Source organism: Nilaparvata lugens, chromosome X, assembly GCF_014356525.2.
Source record: "Nilaparvata lugens isolate BPH chromosome X, ASM1435652v1, whole genome shotgun sequence".
Lineage (NCBI taxonomy): Eukaryota > Metazoa > Arthropoda > Insecta > Hemiptera > Delphacidae > Nilaparvata > Nilaparvata lugens.
In genome coordinates, this window is record NC_052518.1 from 59,249,970 (window position 1) to 59,271,464 (window position 21,495).

General features: G+C 35.1%; 1 protein-coding gene across 1 annotated transcript in view; it reads right to left on the reverse strand.

Annotated features, from left to right (window-relative positions):
• The window catches only part of LOC111044942 (agrin), a 118,903-nt gene that overhangs the window by 74,753 nt on the left and 22,655 nt on the right, over positions 1-21,495 (reverse strand). The window contains exon 2 of the mRNA XM_022330216.2: positions 8,783-8,914. Within this exon, the coding sequence (XP_022185908.1) occupies positions 8,783-8,914 (132 nt within the window). The remainder of the gene's footprint in view (positions 1-8,782; positions 8,915-21,495) is intronic.

The window sequence follows — 21,495 nt, forward strand, 5'->3', positions numbered from 1 at the left end:
GAAAATGGGGATGAAACTGATAAAACTCAACCTAAATGAAAAAGTCTCGTGATTTGAGTGCATTCTGTATGCCTTGACAGTTCGGCTCCCTTCACTATTTGAAAACACCAGTTCAAAAAATTCACCAAACACAATAAGATGTAGATGTGATCTGTGGAGTTCCGTTGATGAATAATCCTAATGGTGAATAAGATGAAGATTGAGGAAGAACTGGTAGTGGGAGATCTAGTCCAAGTGGTGATAGAGCGAGTAGGTATCCAGTAGTGGAAGAATCGAGTCCAAGTGGAGGTAGAGCGTGAAGGAATCCAGTAGTGGAAGATCGAGTCAAAGTGATGACAGAGAGAGATGGAATCCAGTGGTGGAAAATCGAGTCCAAGTGGAGATAGAGAGAGATGGAATCCAGTAGTGGAAGATCGTGTTCAAGGTGAAGATGGAGCGAAATGGGATCCAGTAAAAACTGCAAAAGAGAAGAAAAAGCCAGCAGAAAAACGAGAAATCTTTGAAGAATGTTATCAATTGAGAAATGATTTAATATGAGAAAGAATCGAATATCAAATATGGATATTAGTAGAAAGTAATCAGATAGAAAAAAAAAGGTAGAAATGAGAATAGAGATAGAAAGAGAAATAAACATTTGAACATGTTGGATAACTAGTGGAAAAATCACAGGAAAAATTATGATAATGATAGGGAAGAAGAGAAGAGAAAGAAGGAATGTGCACAATTGAGAAGAACTTATGAAACTGAACTATGGAATAAGAAATAGAACATCATATTGTGATCTTGAATTGATAGAGGAAAGAAGAAGAAGAAGAAAAGTAGAAGAAAGAGGAAAAAAAGAAGAGGAAGAAGAAGAAGAAGAAGAAGACGATGAAGAAGAAGCCGACGAAGAAGAATAGAAAAAAATAATAATCATCATCGCAAAAATCACAACAGTTATAAAAAATGTAATAAATACAACAATATTCTAGTAATCAATAACTATAAGATCAAGAAGAGAAATGAGAAAGAAAAAAAAAAGTAGAGGAGATGATTGAGAAAGTGCTAGATTATTTTAGATGAGTTTTAAATAGGATTGAATGGTGAAGTAGAAAAAATATTATATAGTATTAGAAGTATAATTAATGGGAGTTGCAATAATAATAAAAGTATCAAATTGAGTACTGTAATATTTTTGTGATGAATGTCTAAGGTTAAATGAAACACAGCCCCTATATAAGCATATGAACAGACTACCCACCCTTCTGTTCTATTAATAATTCTTCACACATTAGCTTCTATTTTTGAAGCTGTGGCAATAGTAGGAGATATTATTATGTACACCCAATATAGAAGAGATTATTATCTATACCTATAGATTACATCTATATCTATAATGTATGTAAATCATCCAATTTATTTAAAATTCAGCATTTCGAAAATTATCAATTATGGAAATAATTTCGGTAAGAGATGTAATTATTAGTAAGAATAGAGATAATGATTTTCTTAGTACCCTCTGAAGTATAGTAGTTGCTGCATTGAACATAGTTTTGGGAATTAATATCAAGATAAATTATTAATCAGTATTTACGAATGTGGATCTCCTCAGTTTGAAATAATTGCCTTATATATAATCATAAATAGCAGTGGAAAGATTAATTTATAGAACAGAAGGCCAGCTCATGAAAAATGCCAAGGTATATCTACTGTGAAATCTATTAACACGAGTTTCCTATGATTGTAGTGAAGGGCACCTCAGTCATCGAAACATGAAATGATTCAATTTACCTTTATTTTTTGAAGGTCGGTCATCCTCTCGACTGTGTGTACCCTCTTGGATCCTCCCTCGCCGATAGAGATCTTGATCCTCCCATCAGATGACCAGACATTCCTGTGCCCATGACGGTCGGCCGCAGCGTTTAGGATCTTGAGACACTCCGCAGTCAGATCCTCGTGAATGGTGACGCCGGAACTCTTCAGCTTCCTCTTAGCATCGAAGATCATCTTCCTGGTCCGGTAGCTGCAGAGTCAAACTATGATGGGTCGGTCCTTAGGTTTCGCTTGCCCTTGTTGAGGTGGTTGATGCCTTCCAACGCGATGCGAGCGGTTGACATCCGCCAGAGTTACAGGCACATTCAGCTTCTTGTTGAAGACATCAAGTGCCAGCAGGTCCGTGTCTTCTTTGTCGCTCTCCGGGATCCCAAAAATACGTATTGAATGCGGCAAGGCACCTCCAGCTCACGAATTCCATCGTGCAGCTGCTTGTTCTCCACCTTCAATGCCTGAAGTTCCTCGAAAATAGACTTCACAGCCATTGAGACGGCATTTTGCACAGATTCTTCGATTTGCTGTCGAATAATGCGGAGGGTCTCTCCAGAAAATGATCCAGAAATAGCTGGAGAAAGCCCTGGCTTCGGAGCATTGACCTCATTCTTCGGCGTGCCTCTGTCCAGTCAGACCATAGTGTACCGTTAGGTGGATTTACACTTTTACAGGCAAGAAGGTAGACTGAAGAATTGGGAATGTTTTTTCAAGATAAATAAGAAGAGTGTGAGTTAATCAAAAATATAATTTCACTATTGAATTTAGCTCGAGAAACTTAATAACTTGATGTATAATTTGTAGTGAATTGAACTGTATAACCCTACGAAATATCTATTAGAAGACGGAGCTGAACTAACACACATTTACGTTTTTGATAGTGAGTTGTGTTTTTCTGGTTCTGAATATTGTCAATTTATGCAAAAATGATCCATTTAATTAATGGTGTTTTGAGTGTGATATTTTTGTTTTTTATTCTGTTTTCATCCATTAAAATTCAAAATTCTTAATTTTCGTTGTTTTTAGTGAAAATGTACTAAATTTTAGAAGAGTGAAACCATAACCCTATTTCGGACTTGTTATCTAAATTTTGGATAGAAATAGTACAAGGAGTATCCTTAGTTTTTCTCTCCCAATCAGTGCTACTTTGTAGAAATTATAAATAAATAAAACAAAGATATAACTCACTCGACATAACCAAGAGAGATATCAAAGAGAAAGAATGAGTGAGAAAGATAGGAGAAAATGTATAGAAACAGGTAAGCAAAATTTGTAAGCCAGTCCACTTCTAACAAAGAAAGCTAAAGAATAGCATTGCATTCAATAGTTTAAGCAGAAATCCCGAGCCTAATACGTCGGTATGGAAAAATGTTACTGTGGGTCCTTTTTTATCTGTTTTAATTCTTCTACTAATCTTAGAGTCTGTGAGAAAGTGGTGAAGGCTAAGTTTAATTATTTTAGGCTGGCCACTAACGACTAGAAAAGCATGATAAACATGCACATTTGTTCATCATGTATGTCCTGTCGTTAGTTGCCAGCCATAGTAATTACATAGATTAACTGTCTCCTTAAACGTTCAATATTGGTGTGATATGTTACTTATGTGTTTGAAGTGGGCCTAAAATTATAATTATTGACGATTTAGCTTAAAGTGCGGAAGAATAGTTTTATATATAATTGGTGTACTGTCATTACCTCAAAGTCACTAAACCCCATTTCGGTTGAATTCAAACCTAGGTTTTTTGGAATAATTTAAATTATCAGTTTTGCGCTACAAATAATATTATGCATTATGACAGTTAAAACAAATTCTCCCAAACGGCTATGCCATACTGTAGAATTAATTTAACTGGAGCATACACTACTATTTCTAAATTTATCTTATTAAAAATTCTGATTATTTAGACTCATATTATCAAGAATCAAGAATGTTATTTGAGTCATATAACACGTTCAGTTGATTCCATTCTTCAGAGGAAAAATACTTTTTATTTCCAAGCAATGATAGACCTTTAGATGTGTTCACACTATAGTACTTTTTTCATGGAATTTTCTGTACTCATCATGGTCAGTTATGTATCAAAATATCACATAAAGTAACAGATTGGTGCCAGAAGTCAGATTATTTTCGCTCAAATTGCGTCAACAGAGTTGTAATTGATCTTGTTTTGGTCTGATGCAGCGCTGTTTTTTTAACAATATAGGTTCCGGTAAGCAATGTTTCATGGGGGCTGGATATTATTCATTAACAATTTTCACAGGACGGTTCACCCCCGGTAAAAAATCTCAATTTTGCTCCAAAAAGAACGTTTTAAAGCTATTTGTGAGCAAGGGGAAACTTCAGAAATTTGTCTGAATCCTGAAGTTATAGAATATTTTCCATCATATTTTTCCCCATAGTTACCGGCGTTTAGTTTATTGGTTTGAGTTTATCATATGGCGTACCGGCGTGTACGGTACCGTCACAGAAACAGAACTGCTCTGATGTGAGCAGACTCAGCACTCGAACGACTGTAAATACTAAGAGTCAAAAAATGACTGAATTATCAGTAATAACAGAACATATGCTTCACATCTTGATAACGGGAATTGTAATCTTCATGATCGGATCAGAAACTTTTTAATCTGCCCTCGTATATCATCAAAAAGCCAACAATCGTTCAACGATAGTAATTGAAGACAGCAATTTGCTAAACAATTACTTCTACAAGAAACCAATGAAAGTTGCTACATTTTTGTAGAGAATATATCATTTCAATCACCTCTTAATATTTTGTTGAAAAACTTTTGTTGCCTCAACGAAGATAAGGGTAGATGATGATTGCTTGTCACCTCGTCACCTGGTCATCCCGACTGATCATAACCCTAAATCAGTTTTTGAGGTGGTCGGTTGTCGCCGACTATTTGACATCACTTTATAAGAATGTGTCAAGAAAACCGGATGACGCGAGCGAGCAAGCGAGGTGACACTCAGTGACTCAGTCGTGCACGGTCCCGACAACTTAGCAACTATCCAAGGGGGAAACAATAATATCTACGAGCACTAATTATTAATCATAATGTGCACGCGCAATCAATGTTTTTTTAGGTGGTTAACATTTTAGTTTTCGCTTTCTGTGTTTATTATCTGAAATTATCAAAACATTTGGAATAATACCAGCATATTACCATTAAAATACAAACCCAATCCCCTTTCTTACCCTTTTACATTTGAAACAATAATTATAAACATTCCCTATCAGGTTATGTTTCTATTGCTTATTGATTCACATCAAGGACATGCCAATCAGACGAGTTGACAACTGGACGCTAGCGAGTAAGATATCACTCTGTCACGTCGACTTGTTATCACCTGTGGTTTTAGAAGATAGCCTTTATTCAGACAGTTTTCGTTCTGGAATATGGAAACTATTACTAACAGTGAACTAAAACTAAAAGATAAGGATAAGCTCTACTGTTTACTGATTATTTGATACTACACCGTTATATATTCAACGAATCAAATATTTACTGGATGAAGTACACGTATAATATTCTTCCTTCTAGCCTACTTATAAGTGAATATTGATGGGAATAGGTATTCATGTGTAGTTAACTAAAACTGAGAAGTAATTCTACACATTCGATGACGCTCAACGACATTACTTCTGTACCTGGTGTCGTTAAATCAATCTGATCTCTTAATATTGTTAGATTGTCCTGGTTCTTATGAGTGTGAACCAAGAAATAATATGAATTCATGATAGTTATTATTTTCTTCTCACGAATAATGCTCTGGTAAAGTAGATTCTGATATAGTGATAATTCTCAAAGACTTCTTTTGGAGAAGTAGACTGTCACTTACAGACATAGAAACTACAATCTATAGAGATAACGTTTCAAGAGGCTGCTCACGTTCCTATCGAAGTGTTGTCCATCAAATGTCTTCTAAATGGGGCTGCTTTTAGTGCCTTGGCAATAAAGTAGTCTCCCAACTCCCTAGGTGGTGAAAAGTAGTATTTGAGTACTCTGTTTCAGGAAGTAGAATAGGACTTTGGATTGTGAGTGAAGGAAAGAAAAAACAATATGTTGTAATAAATTGGAATGAAACAAACCATTTATCTATCAATTGTTCTATCTTGAATAACAAGAATTAAAATATCACTTTCCTGTCAAATTTTCCTGAGTTTTGTTGTCTATTTTTTTTGGTTGATCGATTTATATTGACCTACTGAACCTGGATATTTTTTACAACATTGGCTACATAAGAGAAGAGTGTGTTTAAAAATTCAAATATCATGAAACAAGTGGAAAATATTCTATAATTTCGAAAATCTTGTAGTAGGTGTAGGCTCAAATCACACGAGCAATTGAAACTTATCCTTAGTCAAACTCTAATTTTTGGGTAATATCACCTTAAGATCAGACTCGGCTAGTGAGGAATGAAATCAAATTTCTGTAAATAATCATCTGCGCGTCACTACTGCAATTCACTAAGAAGGCCTACCTCAAAGCTTGTCGTTTTCATCTCTGGTAAAAAGAAACATTGTGAACACAATTTTAATCTGTTCAAGCTTGCGAAATTCATGTCAACAGCAGTCACTGTTCGTCAGTTCGGATACTGATGAAAGATGTCAGACAAGTTTTCGTTAAGGAAGTAATCTCTCGGTCTTTGCCCCTCTCAGAAATTTGATATCCTACACTTCTCCATTCGATGTTTTGAATTTTCTTTCTCAAGCTTAGAACCACGCAATAGAGAACGAACTCCACTGAAGAGAAACACAGTGAAGAGCGGAAAAACTACTCCTTCACTCTTTCGACATTTTTCGGGGTTCTGTAGGTCCCTTGATGTCCATTTCTCAGTTGGGCGTCTTCGTTTCTTCCAACCATCCATATTCTGTCGTACATAGAGGATGACATTGTAGAAGTATAGATTCCCTATAGATACAACATTATTTTTTATAATTCATTTTTTCCAGTTGATACTCACATAAGGGAGGGTCTCAGTTCCTAGAAATTTCATCAGTTAATCGACCCTACGAGTTCCGATGTACATAACCTAAAAGGTTCTGTTTTATTATGTTTTAAGGTGAAAGAGTTGGTTGGGGAGGTTAGGTTTTTGCTTCAAAATGGAACCGTATCCAACCGATCCCTTCGGCCGTTGGATCGGTTGAATCTGCCGGCCGCAACTCGGCGGAATACGGTCTTCCATTGGAACCGTTTTCGTCAGTCCAGTTCAGTAGTTGGCTGGTTGTCAGGAAGTGGAGTGACAAGCTAGTTAGTAGGAAAAATTATTCTCCTTTTTGTGTTTACAAAGATTTCATCCATCGAATGGATTTCGATGAGATTATGCTACTTGAAAGTACCTACTAATATTAATTATTATTCAATTATTTATTTATTTTTTACATTCCACAATATCAATATATTATAACACAATTATTTCTACTTCCCAATTCCACATCAGTAGAATTTTCTACATTTTTCCACTTGAATTCAGTTTTTTGTTGTTAGAAACAAAATAGATTAACTCATAATTTCTCTAACACATTAAAATAACTGTTTAAATTCACAGGTATTTATTCGTTTATTCATATCATCATACAAATATTATAGTTAAATATTTATTCATTATCTAAATATCAACAAAAGTAGAAATATTCAATCTTAAAAACTTAAAATGATATTGTTTGATGACTTTGAACGGTTATTTGAGGATGAACGCTATGACACAATTATAGAGTATGATGATGAGTTGAATTTTCAGCCGTCATTGAAATGGAACAATGCTTGTAAATCATCTTTATGATACAGAACAACTTCAAAAAACAAAAACAAACAAGACTGTGGGAAAATTTTAGGTTAGGAACACTAGTTGTCTCCCGTATGAACCTGTTGCAATGGATGAGCATCTATTCCTTTCTTTTTGTTGGGGGATCGTTCGGAAGAGTTCGGTAGTTATTGGCCAATGCCAGTTCGGACGAAATCGGTTCCAGTGGACGGCCCACCTAAACCAACTCAGTCATCTACCTTGTATTTTTTGATCATACCACTGAATGTCTACTAATAAGTCTTATTTAATACTCATTCAAAGTTCACTGCTCCTCATTCAAGTTCATTAATAGTTATCGAATACTTATTAAAAATTCATTTATAATAATAGTCATATTATAATATTAAAATAATTATACTAAAATACTATAAGCTACCTATGGTGAGATTCACGTTTTAAGTCAGCATCTGTTCAACATTGGTTTGCGATCCTTGTCTGTCATAAGACAAAGCAGGAAAGCAGGTAACTCATTTTTCAACTCTGCATGTTAGCAACAATAGTCCGTGCAAATTTACTTCAGATTTGGAGGAATATGCAGCATAGAGAAATGGAGGGAGATCAGCCAATTACAGTGATTAATAGAGTAATAAGTGGAAGCGCAGTTGCCAATTTGTCAGTCGTCTGACCGCTTTCAGACAGGAAACTTTGCATGTGTAGCATGAGCACATGAATAGTCACTAGAAGTTTGAGATCGCTGGCCAATTCAAAACGGCAACTTCGCGCCTCTGTATTACTCCCGCTGTATGCTTTCTCTACTGTGCATGTCCATCCCAAGTCGGAAGTAATTCTGTACAGAGTATAGGCAGAATGTTTCATATTGATTTTCCGGAGCTACTGACTCTACAGAAGTAAACAAGCAATTTTCAGATGTATAATTTTGAGCTGTGTTGCATAGCGTACTCCAAACTAAAAAACTAGAAGGTGTACTTCCAGATTGCTGCATTGATCAGATGGAGTCTCTACTGCCTCCTACTGCTCTATGGAGCCTGTGACCTGTGAGCCAATTGTGTGTGTGAGAGAAAGAGTGAAAAAGTAAGCGTAGGTCATTTTGATAGAATCAGCATAAAAACAGTGTAGGCCTACTCCTATTCTCGATATAACATTAGCCATAAAGCTTCTCCCTTGCAAACTGAAATTTGAACGAACTTGAAGAAGACATTTACGTACCTTTTCCGCAGGTTTTCTTCTTGAATTCGCAAAGATTAGGGTAGATTATTTGATCAGAACCACATACTGGGTCTCCTCCTCCCGTTGGAAGACATATTCGAGGACATGATGCATCTCTCACTGCCTCACATTCTGAAAGTTGAAAAAATACCATGATTATAGCAAAATGTGATAGAACATGAAATAGAAAATGTAATATGTAATAATGTAATAGAAAATGTTCAATACGGCTTCCAAAGAAGGAAATCTGCAGAAGCACTTCTTTCAAGTTTCACCCATAAAATAAATAATTTTTTTGAATGATAGATTTCATATTTTATCAATATTTATAGCTTACTAGAAGGCCTTTGATACTTTGAAGCATAATATCCTTCTGAACGAGCTTCATACAGGCAATGCTCTAAAGTTGTTTGACAGTTACCTGAGTGACAGATACTTTCTGGTTAAGTTGGGGAACAACCATAGCGAATTATTTAAAAACGACGATATTGGTGTCCCACAGGGTAGTATCTTAGGTCCTGTCTTCTACAATATATATGTAAACTCAATTTCAATCATAATCAGGAATAGTGACATTTTTATGTATGCTGATGACACAGCTTCAATTGTTGGCCATAAAAATCTCAAAGTTGCAGAGCAACTGTTGCAATCTGACTATAATAGGATTCTTAGGTGGTCTAATGGCAGAAATTCAGTGAATAATAAGAAAAAAACGGTTCAATTTATTTTAAATCACCACACATGAGATGTAATGAAACTACAAAAATAATTAGTCATGACTGCCTCTGTCTTTCCAAATCACTCCAAACTTCCCAGTTGCCCATCACTAACAGGATCAACAACATTTGATATTTATGAATGAATCAATGACAACGAAAACATATGGTTTATCATATCATTCTACCCGGCTAGATTTTCGTGTTATCTTAGGGGCAAGATGACGGAGCGACACAGTGGACTCTTGTCCATCAGGGCGACGAATGTGAGCATACTCTGGGTTTGCCTCAATTAATTCAACTTCTTCTACTGATGAATCTTGCTTTGAATTTCGGTTCATTTTCTTCAGCCAAACTGGTCCTGGGCTCATTAGCCAAGATGGTAGTGACTGTCCATTTGTTGAGGATCTCATGTGTAGGAACATTCGTTCATGAGGGGTGCAATTTGTTGTAGTACACAAAAGAGATCGAATAGAGTGAAGTGCATCAGGCAACACTTCCTCCCATCGATTTGAATCAAGTACTCGTGATCTTAGAGCTAGTGTTATTGCTTTCCATATAATTCCATTATATCGCTCTACTTGACCATTCCCTCTCGGATTGTAAGGCGTTGATCTACTAGTTGCTATCCCTTTTGAGCCAAGAAAGCTCTTCAACTCAGTTGACATGAAGGATGTTCCTCTGTCTGTGTGAATATAGCTTGGAAGGCCAAACATTGATATTAATGAGACCAGGCAATTTATGACTGTTCTCGCAGTCATGTCTGGACAAGGAAATACAAAAGGGAATCTTGAGTACTCATCAACCATCACCAGTAGGTATTTATTTCTTGTTTTTGATTGTACGGGTCCTTTGAAGTCCATATTAATTCGTTCAAAAGGTTTTGTTGCCTTTATGAGATTTCCTTTTGTCTTCATATACTGTGGTTTTATTTCAGAGCAAATTGCACAATTGGAGCAAATTTTCCTTACATCATCTACAGTATAGGGGAGATTTTTCATTCTGAGCCAGTGGTAGAAACGAGTTACACCAGGGTGACAAAGTTCATCATGGTATTTTGCCAAAGCTGAGTTCAATGTTGAACAACCAGCTGTAATACATATACGAGAGAGTGCATCAGCTGGTGCATTTTCTTTTCCAGGTCTGTAGACTATGTTGAATTTGTATTCAGATAATTCTAGGCGCCACCTTTGTATCTTTTCATTTTTTATTTTTCTATTGAGTTGAGTGTCAAACATGAATGTGACTGATTTTTGGTCAGTGATCAAAGTGAATTGTTTTCGTAGTAAATAGTGTCTCCATTTTCTTATAGACTCCACAATGGCATAGGCTTCTTTCTCAACAGCTGAATGCCTGGTTTCACTTTGGGACAAAGTTCGTGAGAAAAAGGCTACTGGTCGAGAATTTTGTGTTAATGTTGCACCAATTGCAAAATCTGATGCATCTGTCTCAATTATGAATGGTACATTTTCATCAACAAAGAGCAGTACCGCGGAAGCAATTTCATTTTTCAACAATTCCAAAGTTTCCATCTGATCTTGAGATAGAGGGAATTTCTGTATGTGGACAAGGGGGTGAATCTTTTGAGAAAAGTTATTAATACATCGGGAGTAATGAGCCAGTAATCCCATGAGTCGTTTCATTTCTTTAGCATTTCTTGGGGGTGGAACGTTCATGAGTGGTGCAAGGCGTTCTGGGTCAGGTTTAATTTCTCCATGTTTTATCTCATACCCAAGGAACTTCAATGATTTTTTTGAAAATTTACATTTTTCTTCATTTATAGTCAAGCCATACAATTCAATTACTTGTTGAAATTTCTTAAGATTTCTGTCATGTTCTTCTTGATCTGAACCGCAAATGACAACATCATCCAAATAGGCAAAGCAGTCGTTCAAATTCTCTCTTTCTATAAGTCCGTTTATTGTACGTTGGAAGGCAGCTACTCCATTGGTTACTCCGAATGGTATTCGTTTGAACTGATAAAGTTTTCGGCCTACTTCAAAGTCAGTGTAATGTCGTTCATTCTCAAGAATCGGTATTTGATGGTAAGCTGACTTGAAATCTACAGTACTAAAAAAGTTGTACTTGGCAATTGTGTTTACAAGATCTTCGATCAATGGGAGAGGGTATGCGTCTAAATTTGTGAATTTATTAATAGTCTGTGAATAGTCTATGACCATTCGTTTCTTCTGTCCATTGGTTACAATGAAAGGCTGGGCACGCCAACTGGACTGGCTTTCCTCAATTATTCCTTCTGTAAGGAGGCGATTGACCTCATTCTTCATGAATTCATAGTCATCTTGTGGGTGTCTTCTGGATCGGGTAGTTATTGGGTGGCAATCGAGAGTCAAGTCATTGAAAAGGGAACATGGTTTTATCATGGCCTCCACCAAGAGGCAATCTTTCAAGGGTGGTGTGGTTGTAGAATTATTATCTATTACAAGAGGCTGTTTATTACCATTGAATGCTAAACTTATTGTAGAGTGATTCATCAAAAAATCGTGACCAAGTATCACATTGCAACAGCATTCTTCTAATACCAAGAGTTTAATATTGTTGTATTCATTTCCTTTGTACACAATATTGCTATAAACACATGCTTTTGTAGCGGTGTTATGTTGAACAGATGCAAATCTTATAAAACAAGAATCTGATGCAGTTTTAAATTTATTTGTTTTTGCAAATTTTTCATCAATAAAACTGGCAACACTTCCGGTATCAATAAGAGCTGGTGTATTTATTCCATTTACCGAAACAATAATTGTAGCTTTAGAAAGATTACTGGCTATACCAGCTGCAGTAATGGTTGACGTAGTTAGTTTTTCTTTGAGCGTTTTACTTTTACACACATGGGAAAAGTGTCCAATTCGGGAACATTTATGACAAGTCTTTCCTATTGCAGGACATTCTTGAGAATTTGAGTGTTTTTTATATCCGCAACGTTGGCATTGAACGGATTTCTCTACAATTGCCTGTCGGGTTACAGCATTAACATCTGAGAAAGATTCACTCAAGCTTATGTTTTTATTTTCTTCAACAGAGTTTGTATAACAAGTACTTTTAAAGGAGTCGGCATATGTTTTTGCGGATTCAAGAACACGTGCTTGGGAAACGGTTTCTTGTAGACTCAAATCTCCTTGTTGAAAAAGTTTCTCTTTAATTTCAATAGAACATAACCCTGAAACAAGAGCATCTCTAATATGCTCGTTTTTGTTTTCTTCGGCTCACACTCTAGTGAAGTTACATGATAAGCTTAATCTTTTTAGTTCAGAATAGTAGTGATCAATGGACTCACCTATTTGTTGTTTTGCATTAGCAAGGCAGTATCGTGCATAAATTTCGTTCTTCGGTTTAACGAACATATCTTCCAACATGGATATAGTTTCTTCATATGAAGTATAGCTTTCCACAATTTCGTATAAAGCAGGTGATAAGAAGTTTACCAATATTTTCATTTTGTCTTTGGTTGTCGTTCCTTCTAAGAAATTTTCGAACGTCTTTTTCCAATGTTTCCACTCTCTCTCTCTGCCGTAGGCGAATCTGGGTCGATAGATAATTCCTTTGGCTTGAGAAACTTGTCAATATGTGATTCCATCTTATCTTCTTCGTAGTTACGGTTTTCAATCGTTTTTGTCTTTTTCTTTGTCGGCATTTTATTTGATTAAATTGAAATAAGTAAACTCTTCATTTGTAGAGCTTTAATCAAATAAAATTGAACATGACTTTCTACTAGTAACGGATCAACAACATTTGATATTTATGAATGAATCAATGACAACGAAAACATATGGTTTATCATATCAAAGGGTATTGTTGAAAATATAAAAAAATCCAAACAAGATTAATGTCGTTTGAAATTTTGTAGTCTTTTATTAGGGCTTAAACTTGAAAAAATGCTATTCTTTAAATTCAAAGTCAAATTTCATACAGTTTTTCTCAATTTATCTTCAGGTAGTTATAGTGTTTTCAATATTTGAGAGACTTCTCCATTTTATAAGCTTTCAAATAAGTATAAATTCTATAAGGTAAATTCCATGATACAGTGTTCAAAACTGCTAATATCTGGGATGAACACCTTCAAAATGACGAAATTCACAAACAGTATGCATCAAGTGATGATGATTCTTAGGGTGAAATCACCTTATTTTTTCTCATTTGTACCCATTATGATATTCTGCTATTATGTGCCATCAACTCTTCAGAATATGAACTATATGCTCAACTGGAGGATTTGAATTTGAAGTATAAAATTCAATGTAGTTGGCAAAGGAAAATACTATTGAGTTCCTAGATCGAATTAAATCGAAATCCATTTATTGCCAACGACAAGTATTAAAACAAGTAGGCTATAAGAGTACAGTGCTTTCTTCCCCTTTTGTGAGATAGAATAGACATATGTGATAAAAATTCATGTATCACGTCTTGAAGTTGATTCACATTGAAGCAGACATATTCTACAACTGAAATTTTTTTAATTAGATGACTCCTATACTCTACGAGTTGCAGTATGCAGTAAGAAGAACAGGCCAAAATTTAAGGGTGGTAAGCATCAATTTGTTGGCAAAAAAGCTGTTAAAGATTACACCATTTGTTGGTTTTCATTCCTATGATGATTCCTTATCAGCTATGGGAATGATTATATTTATTGATATCATATTTATTTATTCATCAAATTACACCTACCCTACCAGCCGGAGCGCGGAGGCTGCTACCCAACCCTGTTGAGTCATAAAAGGCGATTGGGCGGGCGAAGCCCGCCTCGCAGTCTGAGCAAGTAGTGCGGATGATGCTACCCTACCCTATACAGTCCTTAGAGGAGATTGGGCGGGCGAAGCCCGCCTTTCAGCTGGAGCGCGAAGCGCGGAGGCTGCTAACCCACCCTACCGTGGGTGCAGGTGGCGAAGCCCCCTGCCGATCGCGAAGCGCAAATATAGAATGATAAGTGAAGTTGTAGTCTATTATTGTCCTGAAATTCACAGTTTCAAACGAATGTAAAGTGATGTGATCCTTACTTCAGTTATGTTAATGATGTTTGGGAATGTTTAGTAGCGTAATTTTGCTTTCAATGAATTCTTTTGCTAGTAGAATTCTTTTTCTATTTTTCCAATTAAATTTTAAATGCATGTGCATAATCTCTAATAATAAAAACGTGTAAATGTAGATAAAACATTAAGCTATGGTGTTTACATTTACCAGTTGATTGATTTTAATTTAACCAAAATTTTAACTAATATAACCATACAACTGAGTAAGAAGTCATAAAAACAAAGGTTTTATATACCATTGATTATAAAATACCAAATCATAATTAACGTCAATTTTGACGGGTTGATAACCTAGAAAATTATATTCCTTTGATAATCGTTCTCTAATTAGATAGGGATTTAACAATATGCCGTGTGTAGCGAAACAGTATCCAGGAAGTGTGAGAGTGAAATGTCATTAGTTTCGTAGGAGAGGTTTTCAAGGTTTTTGGTTTTTGGGGGGATGTGAATGAGTCTACAAATAGGGGAGCACAAGAATACTAGCATTGGGGCGCAGTCAGACTAGTTACGCCATTGCCAAGACGCGCAGCAAACCAGGCAACCGGGTCACACATTCATCTGGACAGGCAGTAGCTCAATGCGAAAACCCCAATTGAATGCTGTAAATCACCCTGATGACCTCGGCAATTCCTTATTTATTTTCATCTACTTCTCCATTGCTCAAAACTCCCGGAATAATTGGACAAGGTGCATCAACGTAAGATTTACTATACTCACTATACGCTGAAAATAGGGCTCAGTATCTTGAAACTTGAAAACTTACACTATTTCTGAAATTTTCGGTGGCTTAGCCAACCTTCCTCAGTGAACTAGATGTAGTGAGTGGTGTTCTAAGAAATAAGGCGGTGTTCTAAGAGCACCTACTTCGCTGAGGAAGGTTGGCTAAGCCACCGAATATTTCGAAAATGATGTAAGTTTCTAATCTATCTGTGTCGTTTGTTTCCTGTTTAAATTAGTATTTTTGAACTGTGAAGTGTTTCCATGATACCATATGCCATAAGGTACATGGTTGACGAATATGGAAACTTAATATGGCACAGCCATCGTAAATTTCCGAAAATAATTCAAGTGTTTTTAATCCATCTATGTCAAGTGATTCCAGTTTAAATTTATATTATAAAACTGTAAGTGTTTTCTATCATGTAATATATATATAAATATTGTAACATAAATGAATAAAGAACTTCAATCTTATCTTTTCTGCAAGGAAACTAAGGAATATCAAACATTCTATATTAATATATAGAGCTAATATACAGAGTGCGTTATATGTATGGGAACCCTTCAATAAGTTGAAGACTGTTGTAGATATAATACTGTAACTTTCAGGATAAGTTATTGGTCGAATACTCTACCTTTTGACGTACAACTGAATTTCAACCCCTCATAAGCGGGTGACTTGGGGGTTGTAAATCGAATATTTTAAATGTAAACACCCATTGTGTGAAACATCATTTTAAAGTCCTTCTTGAAACAAAGAATTGAGAAAACGATTGGGGAAACTGTCACAATTGAAAAAACGTATCAGGAGTATGGTCCACACAGAGAATGCTATGGCATTTCTATGATCCTTGGACAGACCTTCTTTGGACGTCTCATTCCGTTGCGCAGAGTCGAGGATAGTAGTATTATTGACTATAGACATGAATAGTCTATAGTCATCTATTCATGTCTATAGTCAATGATAGTATACAGGATAGTTAGTATTCAGTACAGTTATCTACTTTCCTTGGCGCAGACTGGCCCTCTTGGTCACACGACTTGTCACCTTGTGAACTCATTTTTTATGAGTTACCTAGAATCTAGAAACCAGTCATCTCCCAAGAGGGCCAAGTTTTATATTTTTCCAGTTTTGTTTTATGCAAGTGGAATATATCACCTTAGCATAACTAATCTTTTCCACAATATAACAAAGGAATTTGAAAATATACAAGCTTGGTGAAGGGGGAATATTTACATTTTAAAAAAATGAGGCCTACAACTTATAGGAATGGCAACTTTCATCATTACTCTAATTCCCCATTTTTGAATTCTGAGTATCTTAACTGCCTGGGATGAACTATCCCAAAGCATAACTCTATAAAAAAGAAGTGAATCAAACAGAGCAAATTGAACATTTTTAAGAGTTCTGCTATATCATTAACTCTTAAAGATTCTTAGTGCATGAACTAGTACAGAAACTAGGAACAAGCGATTTGTTATTCAAATAATGTTAGTGAATATAATTAGAGAGTATCTGGTCGTATCTACCTACTAATTTGGTGTTTATATCAAGTATATTTTTCCTCATTTTTCAAGTTCTCAATACATCATAAAGTGATAATGTGAAAAATTCAATTGTTGAATGTCAAACACCTTTCCAATTTCGCCATTTCATAAATGAGAGTAAATTACTTAATAGAAATATTAGCAATCTAGTGAATAGCCTCATTGTAGGAGCAATTGTTGAATGTGAACACCTTTCTAAAAGCCTCACTTTAGTAATAATGTTTATTCTGCTTATTCTAGAAATTTCCATGTACGTATTGTTTTATGGTTACTTGGTCAAACCGTTGTAGGGTTATTGGCCTTTGCCATCACTTAACTGCCAACTACCTTCTCAAGCGAATGTTTTTACGTTGGTGATAAATTTTTCAAGATTCATGTCCAATGGAGTTATTTACGGCGTTGTTAAATCTTCAACATTTGTGAGTAAACGAGGTGATAAATATTGTATCGGTGCAAGATAGCGATCAGTTTTTCTTTTTCCAATTTGTAGTCTTAAGCTATGACCTTTCAAGTTTGTCCTGAATCTACCTACAGTTCACTCATTTGATATTTAAATGCTCCTCTTAGAAAATTACTTCACCTCCTTCGGATTTCTCACGTTTGTAGGTTCCATTATGAGAAAAAATACATATTTCCTACATATACCTTGAAAAGTGGCCATTCCTGCACTGGTTACAGAACGCAAAGAATCACTTTTCCGCTCTAGTGCGCAAAGTATTACTTTGCGTACACCAGATTTGCAACATGGCAACACAAAATAATGGGTGGGTTATATGGGAGATTAGTGCACGAAAACATAAGTTAAGTTGGTAACAATGACTGTGGTTAGATTAAGATAAGAATCATTTCAATGGCTACCCTACATTTATGATAAAATCCCAATCTAGAAATCATCATTCACGAATTCTCATCATTTAATAATAAATAATAGTTCTTTTCTATTGATAATTATCATTTTAACTGCAAGAAATGAGAAAAGTAGCAAATATACATTATAAAATTCGAATTTTTAGGTTAAATGATTACCGGTCGATATCCATATAAATAAAAATAATAAAAAACATACAAATACTATGATAAATATTCTCTGTTTTCTATGTTATTTTTATAAATATTTTTCAGTTTACTTTGAGCATTTTTCTCGGTAATTTGAGCAAAAGTCTAAATTTCTGAATCCTGTTTCAGTACTTTTCAGCTGGATGAAACAAACTTAGGTACGATTCCTCCCACTAGGTTGCGCGTTTGTCGGTTCAGCCATCTTGCAGCCATCCCAATCAGCTGTTGGCATGTACCGTATTTTGAATGCAAATGTTTTGTTCTATCTGTATTTTTTCTGATTCTTGAATGAATAAAAATGAGAACTTGGCTGAGAATTTTCAACTTCAATTGGATTATTAATTTTTAAATGAATTGAGGTTATTAATAACAGCATCGTACACACAAACATTTGATGGATTTCAGCCATCATTTTACCCATAATTATTCACTTTTCATATTCAATGGTAACTGTAGGAAAAAATGTATGTGAGATACATGTGCAAAGCTCCTCTGCTGCACTTGAGAAGCCATTCCGCCCTCGCCTATGGCTTGGGCATGAAGGTTTCTTTCAGTGAAGCAAACTGTCACTTTGTGCACTAGTTGCACAATAGTTATTTTCCTACAGTTACCCGAAAAAGTGCTCATTCCAGCATCAATTATGGTACACAAAATACCTTATTCCCACACCCAGTGCTGGAATGTAGATTTGAGTGTGGCAAAGTACTTTGCCCTACTCCAAATTTGCAACATAACAACACAAAATAGTTGACACGCTTCATGACGGTAGAGTGCGGCAAAGTAGAAGAAATGTTGGTAAACCTGAATATGTTTTATACATGAATATATTTTTAACTGAAGTACATTAGAAACATTTATCGACCATTTTTATTATCAAGGAATCAAGTATTTTTATATCTTTATTTACTTTTGTGGTTAGGTTACTCTTGTTTCTGATACTAAGACTGTGATTGTTATATTTTCAAAACACTAATGTATCCATTAGGTTTGAAACATAAATATTTACACTTCGAAAAAGTTATTCAGTTCTTCAACTCCCCGAACATCTCTACTCACATTTTCGTAGAACAACTTCAATGAATGCCGTTGATGGAATAGAAACAGGATATAGAATAGATGTTATTGAATACTGTAATCAAAAACACTGGATTTACAACCTGTTTACTCAACAGTGACTTCAATGATTGAAGTTCAGCATTTCAGGTAAATGTAATGTCTATAAAATATAATTTAATCACGTTTTAAATAATGCAGTATAATCTTAATAATACGTTTCATGCTGCTACTGGTCGCTTGGCCAGAAAAGCAGAAAGGCCAAATTAACACATTTACCAATGTATTTACAAGAAAAAACAAGCTGGAACTATATTTTTACACTAATTGTGTATAATTTATCATTTAGACTCAAACATGAGGATATTTGGAAGTGGAATAGATAGGACACATAAAAATTTCATAGAATGGTCAGGTTAGATTTCAGTCTGTCCTGAGGGCTGATCACTAATCCTTGATCAGTCCTGGGCATATTAACTTATTTATTTATTCACATTGATAGAAAAATTTAAACATAAGCTTACAGCTTTGATCGCATAGACAAATTAATCAATAAAACATACTAATGGGCACCGTATAAGTATACTCAAAGTTTTGCTGCAAAACTTTTGTGTTTTCGGATAGGAGAATATTAAACTGTTAGTCACAGGTGAAGTAGGACGTTTGTGAGGCTCATTGATGGCTCAAAAACATATCCAGACAAGTGATATGGCCATTTCTACATTTGCTGATGACTTTTTGTAGATGAAGTATTATTATAATTGAATCTGATATAACTTTATAATATTCATTCTAGTTTCATTTAGACTAAATTTGGAATAATTCTGTTGTGGAATGGTTGCAATATTAATTATCAGCATTAAAAATACTAAAGATTTGCACAAACAAACATTTTATTTGTTATAGGACATGTTCACCATCTATTACTGACTTCTCACATTCTATGGTAACTGAAGGAAAAATTTAATGTGCAATAAGTGCGCAAAGTTTCTTTGCTGCACTCAAGAAACCATCATTCCACACTCGCCTATGGCTCGTGCGTAAACGTTTCTTTTGGTGCAGCAAAGTGGCACTTTGTGCACTAGTTGCACAAATAACTATTTTCCAATTTCATATCATAGAAACAGCCCCAGAAAACAGTAATCTTGTGAAATTTTGAGTTCTTAGGTAATGAAAATTGGCAATCTGATTTTTAATACTCTGGTCGTTTCCAAGAGAATTCCAATTATTAAACTGATAAATACCCTCAATATTGGAAACAGAGTAGCATATCTTTATCGATGCCATCTTTTTTGTTTTAAAAAGGTCTTTAAAATTATGTACCACACAATGGGTATTTGCATTTCAAATATTCGAGTTACAACCCCTTAGTCACTCCCTTATGAGGGGTTGAAATTCAGTTGTACGTTGAAAGGTAGAGTATTCGACTGATAACTTATCCTGAAAGTTACAGTATTATATCTACAACAGTCTTCAACTTATTGAAGGGTTCCCATACTCACTCTGTATATCAGCCTTCTATATTAATGTTAATGTATATTCTCGAAAGTCTAGTGTCGTTTATTTCAGAAAAGATAAGATTGAAGTTCTTCATCTATGTATTTTACAATATTTACTAGCTCATACACTAATTCACTAATTTACACTAAATGACAGTATAGCTGCTAATCATTCAACGAATTTTTTCAAAGTATGAAAAATTAATTACCGTAATGAGAATAAAGATTGAATGCAATTTGAATAACGATGATATAATATTGTGATGTAACTTCATAAATCGGCGTTGTTTCAATTTCAACAAATAACTGATATTGTCGACTCTGAAAAGTTTATAAGATATACGACCGGGATGTGGTGGAATAGAGCTGTTGGAAATTATATCTCAGAGTCATGCTTGAATGAGAAACTCGATTCAATGAATTTAGAATTGTGGGATTTGGTTAAGGTTTTAGGGATTGATTGAGTACTAACGACCCCCTGGGTTGAAGAAGTCGCAAAAAAAAGTCGCATGAACTGTTGTATTGATCTTTGAAATCCGCAACTTGTAATTATACAGAGTTGGTGAGAAATATTATGGAAACAGCTCAATATCTCTTCTACAAGTATGATATGACAGTAGGTTCCATGAGGATCCTATTCCAATTGAAAAAATCTGATGGGGTACACTCACACAACTTTCCTTGATCATTGAACTGTTAGCCTCATTCTTAAACGAGAATAATTTTGGGGAATAACATAATGACAATTGGCGGCTGCGATCATACTGTATATGATTGTTTTCAGAGTACTTTCCTTTGTGTAAATTATCGTTAAATTCAATGATTTCTAAAAATTCATCAAAACAGCTGTTCTACAGATGAAATATCTCGACTATGTGTTCTTTTAAATAAACTGCTCTACCTACCTACCTCCACGAGTATGCTTCCTACCAGTGCGCATTATGTGTTCTTTGGAACTCAGCTTCTCATCCAAACAGACTCCCAGGTATTTGACCACATCAGCAAACGAAATCAAGACTCCCTGCAAATGTATCCTTGGCCGCCAATATCTATTAAAATGTTATTCCAGCATGAGT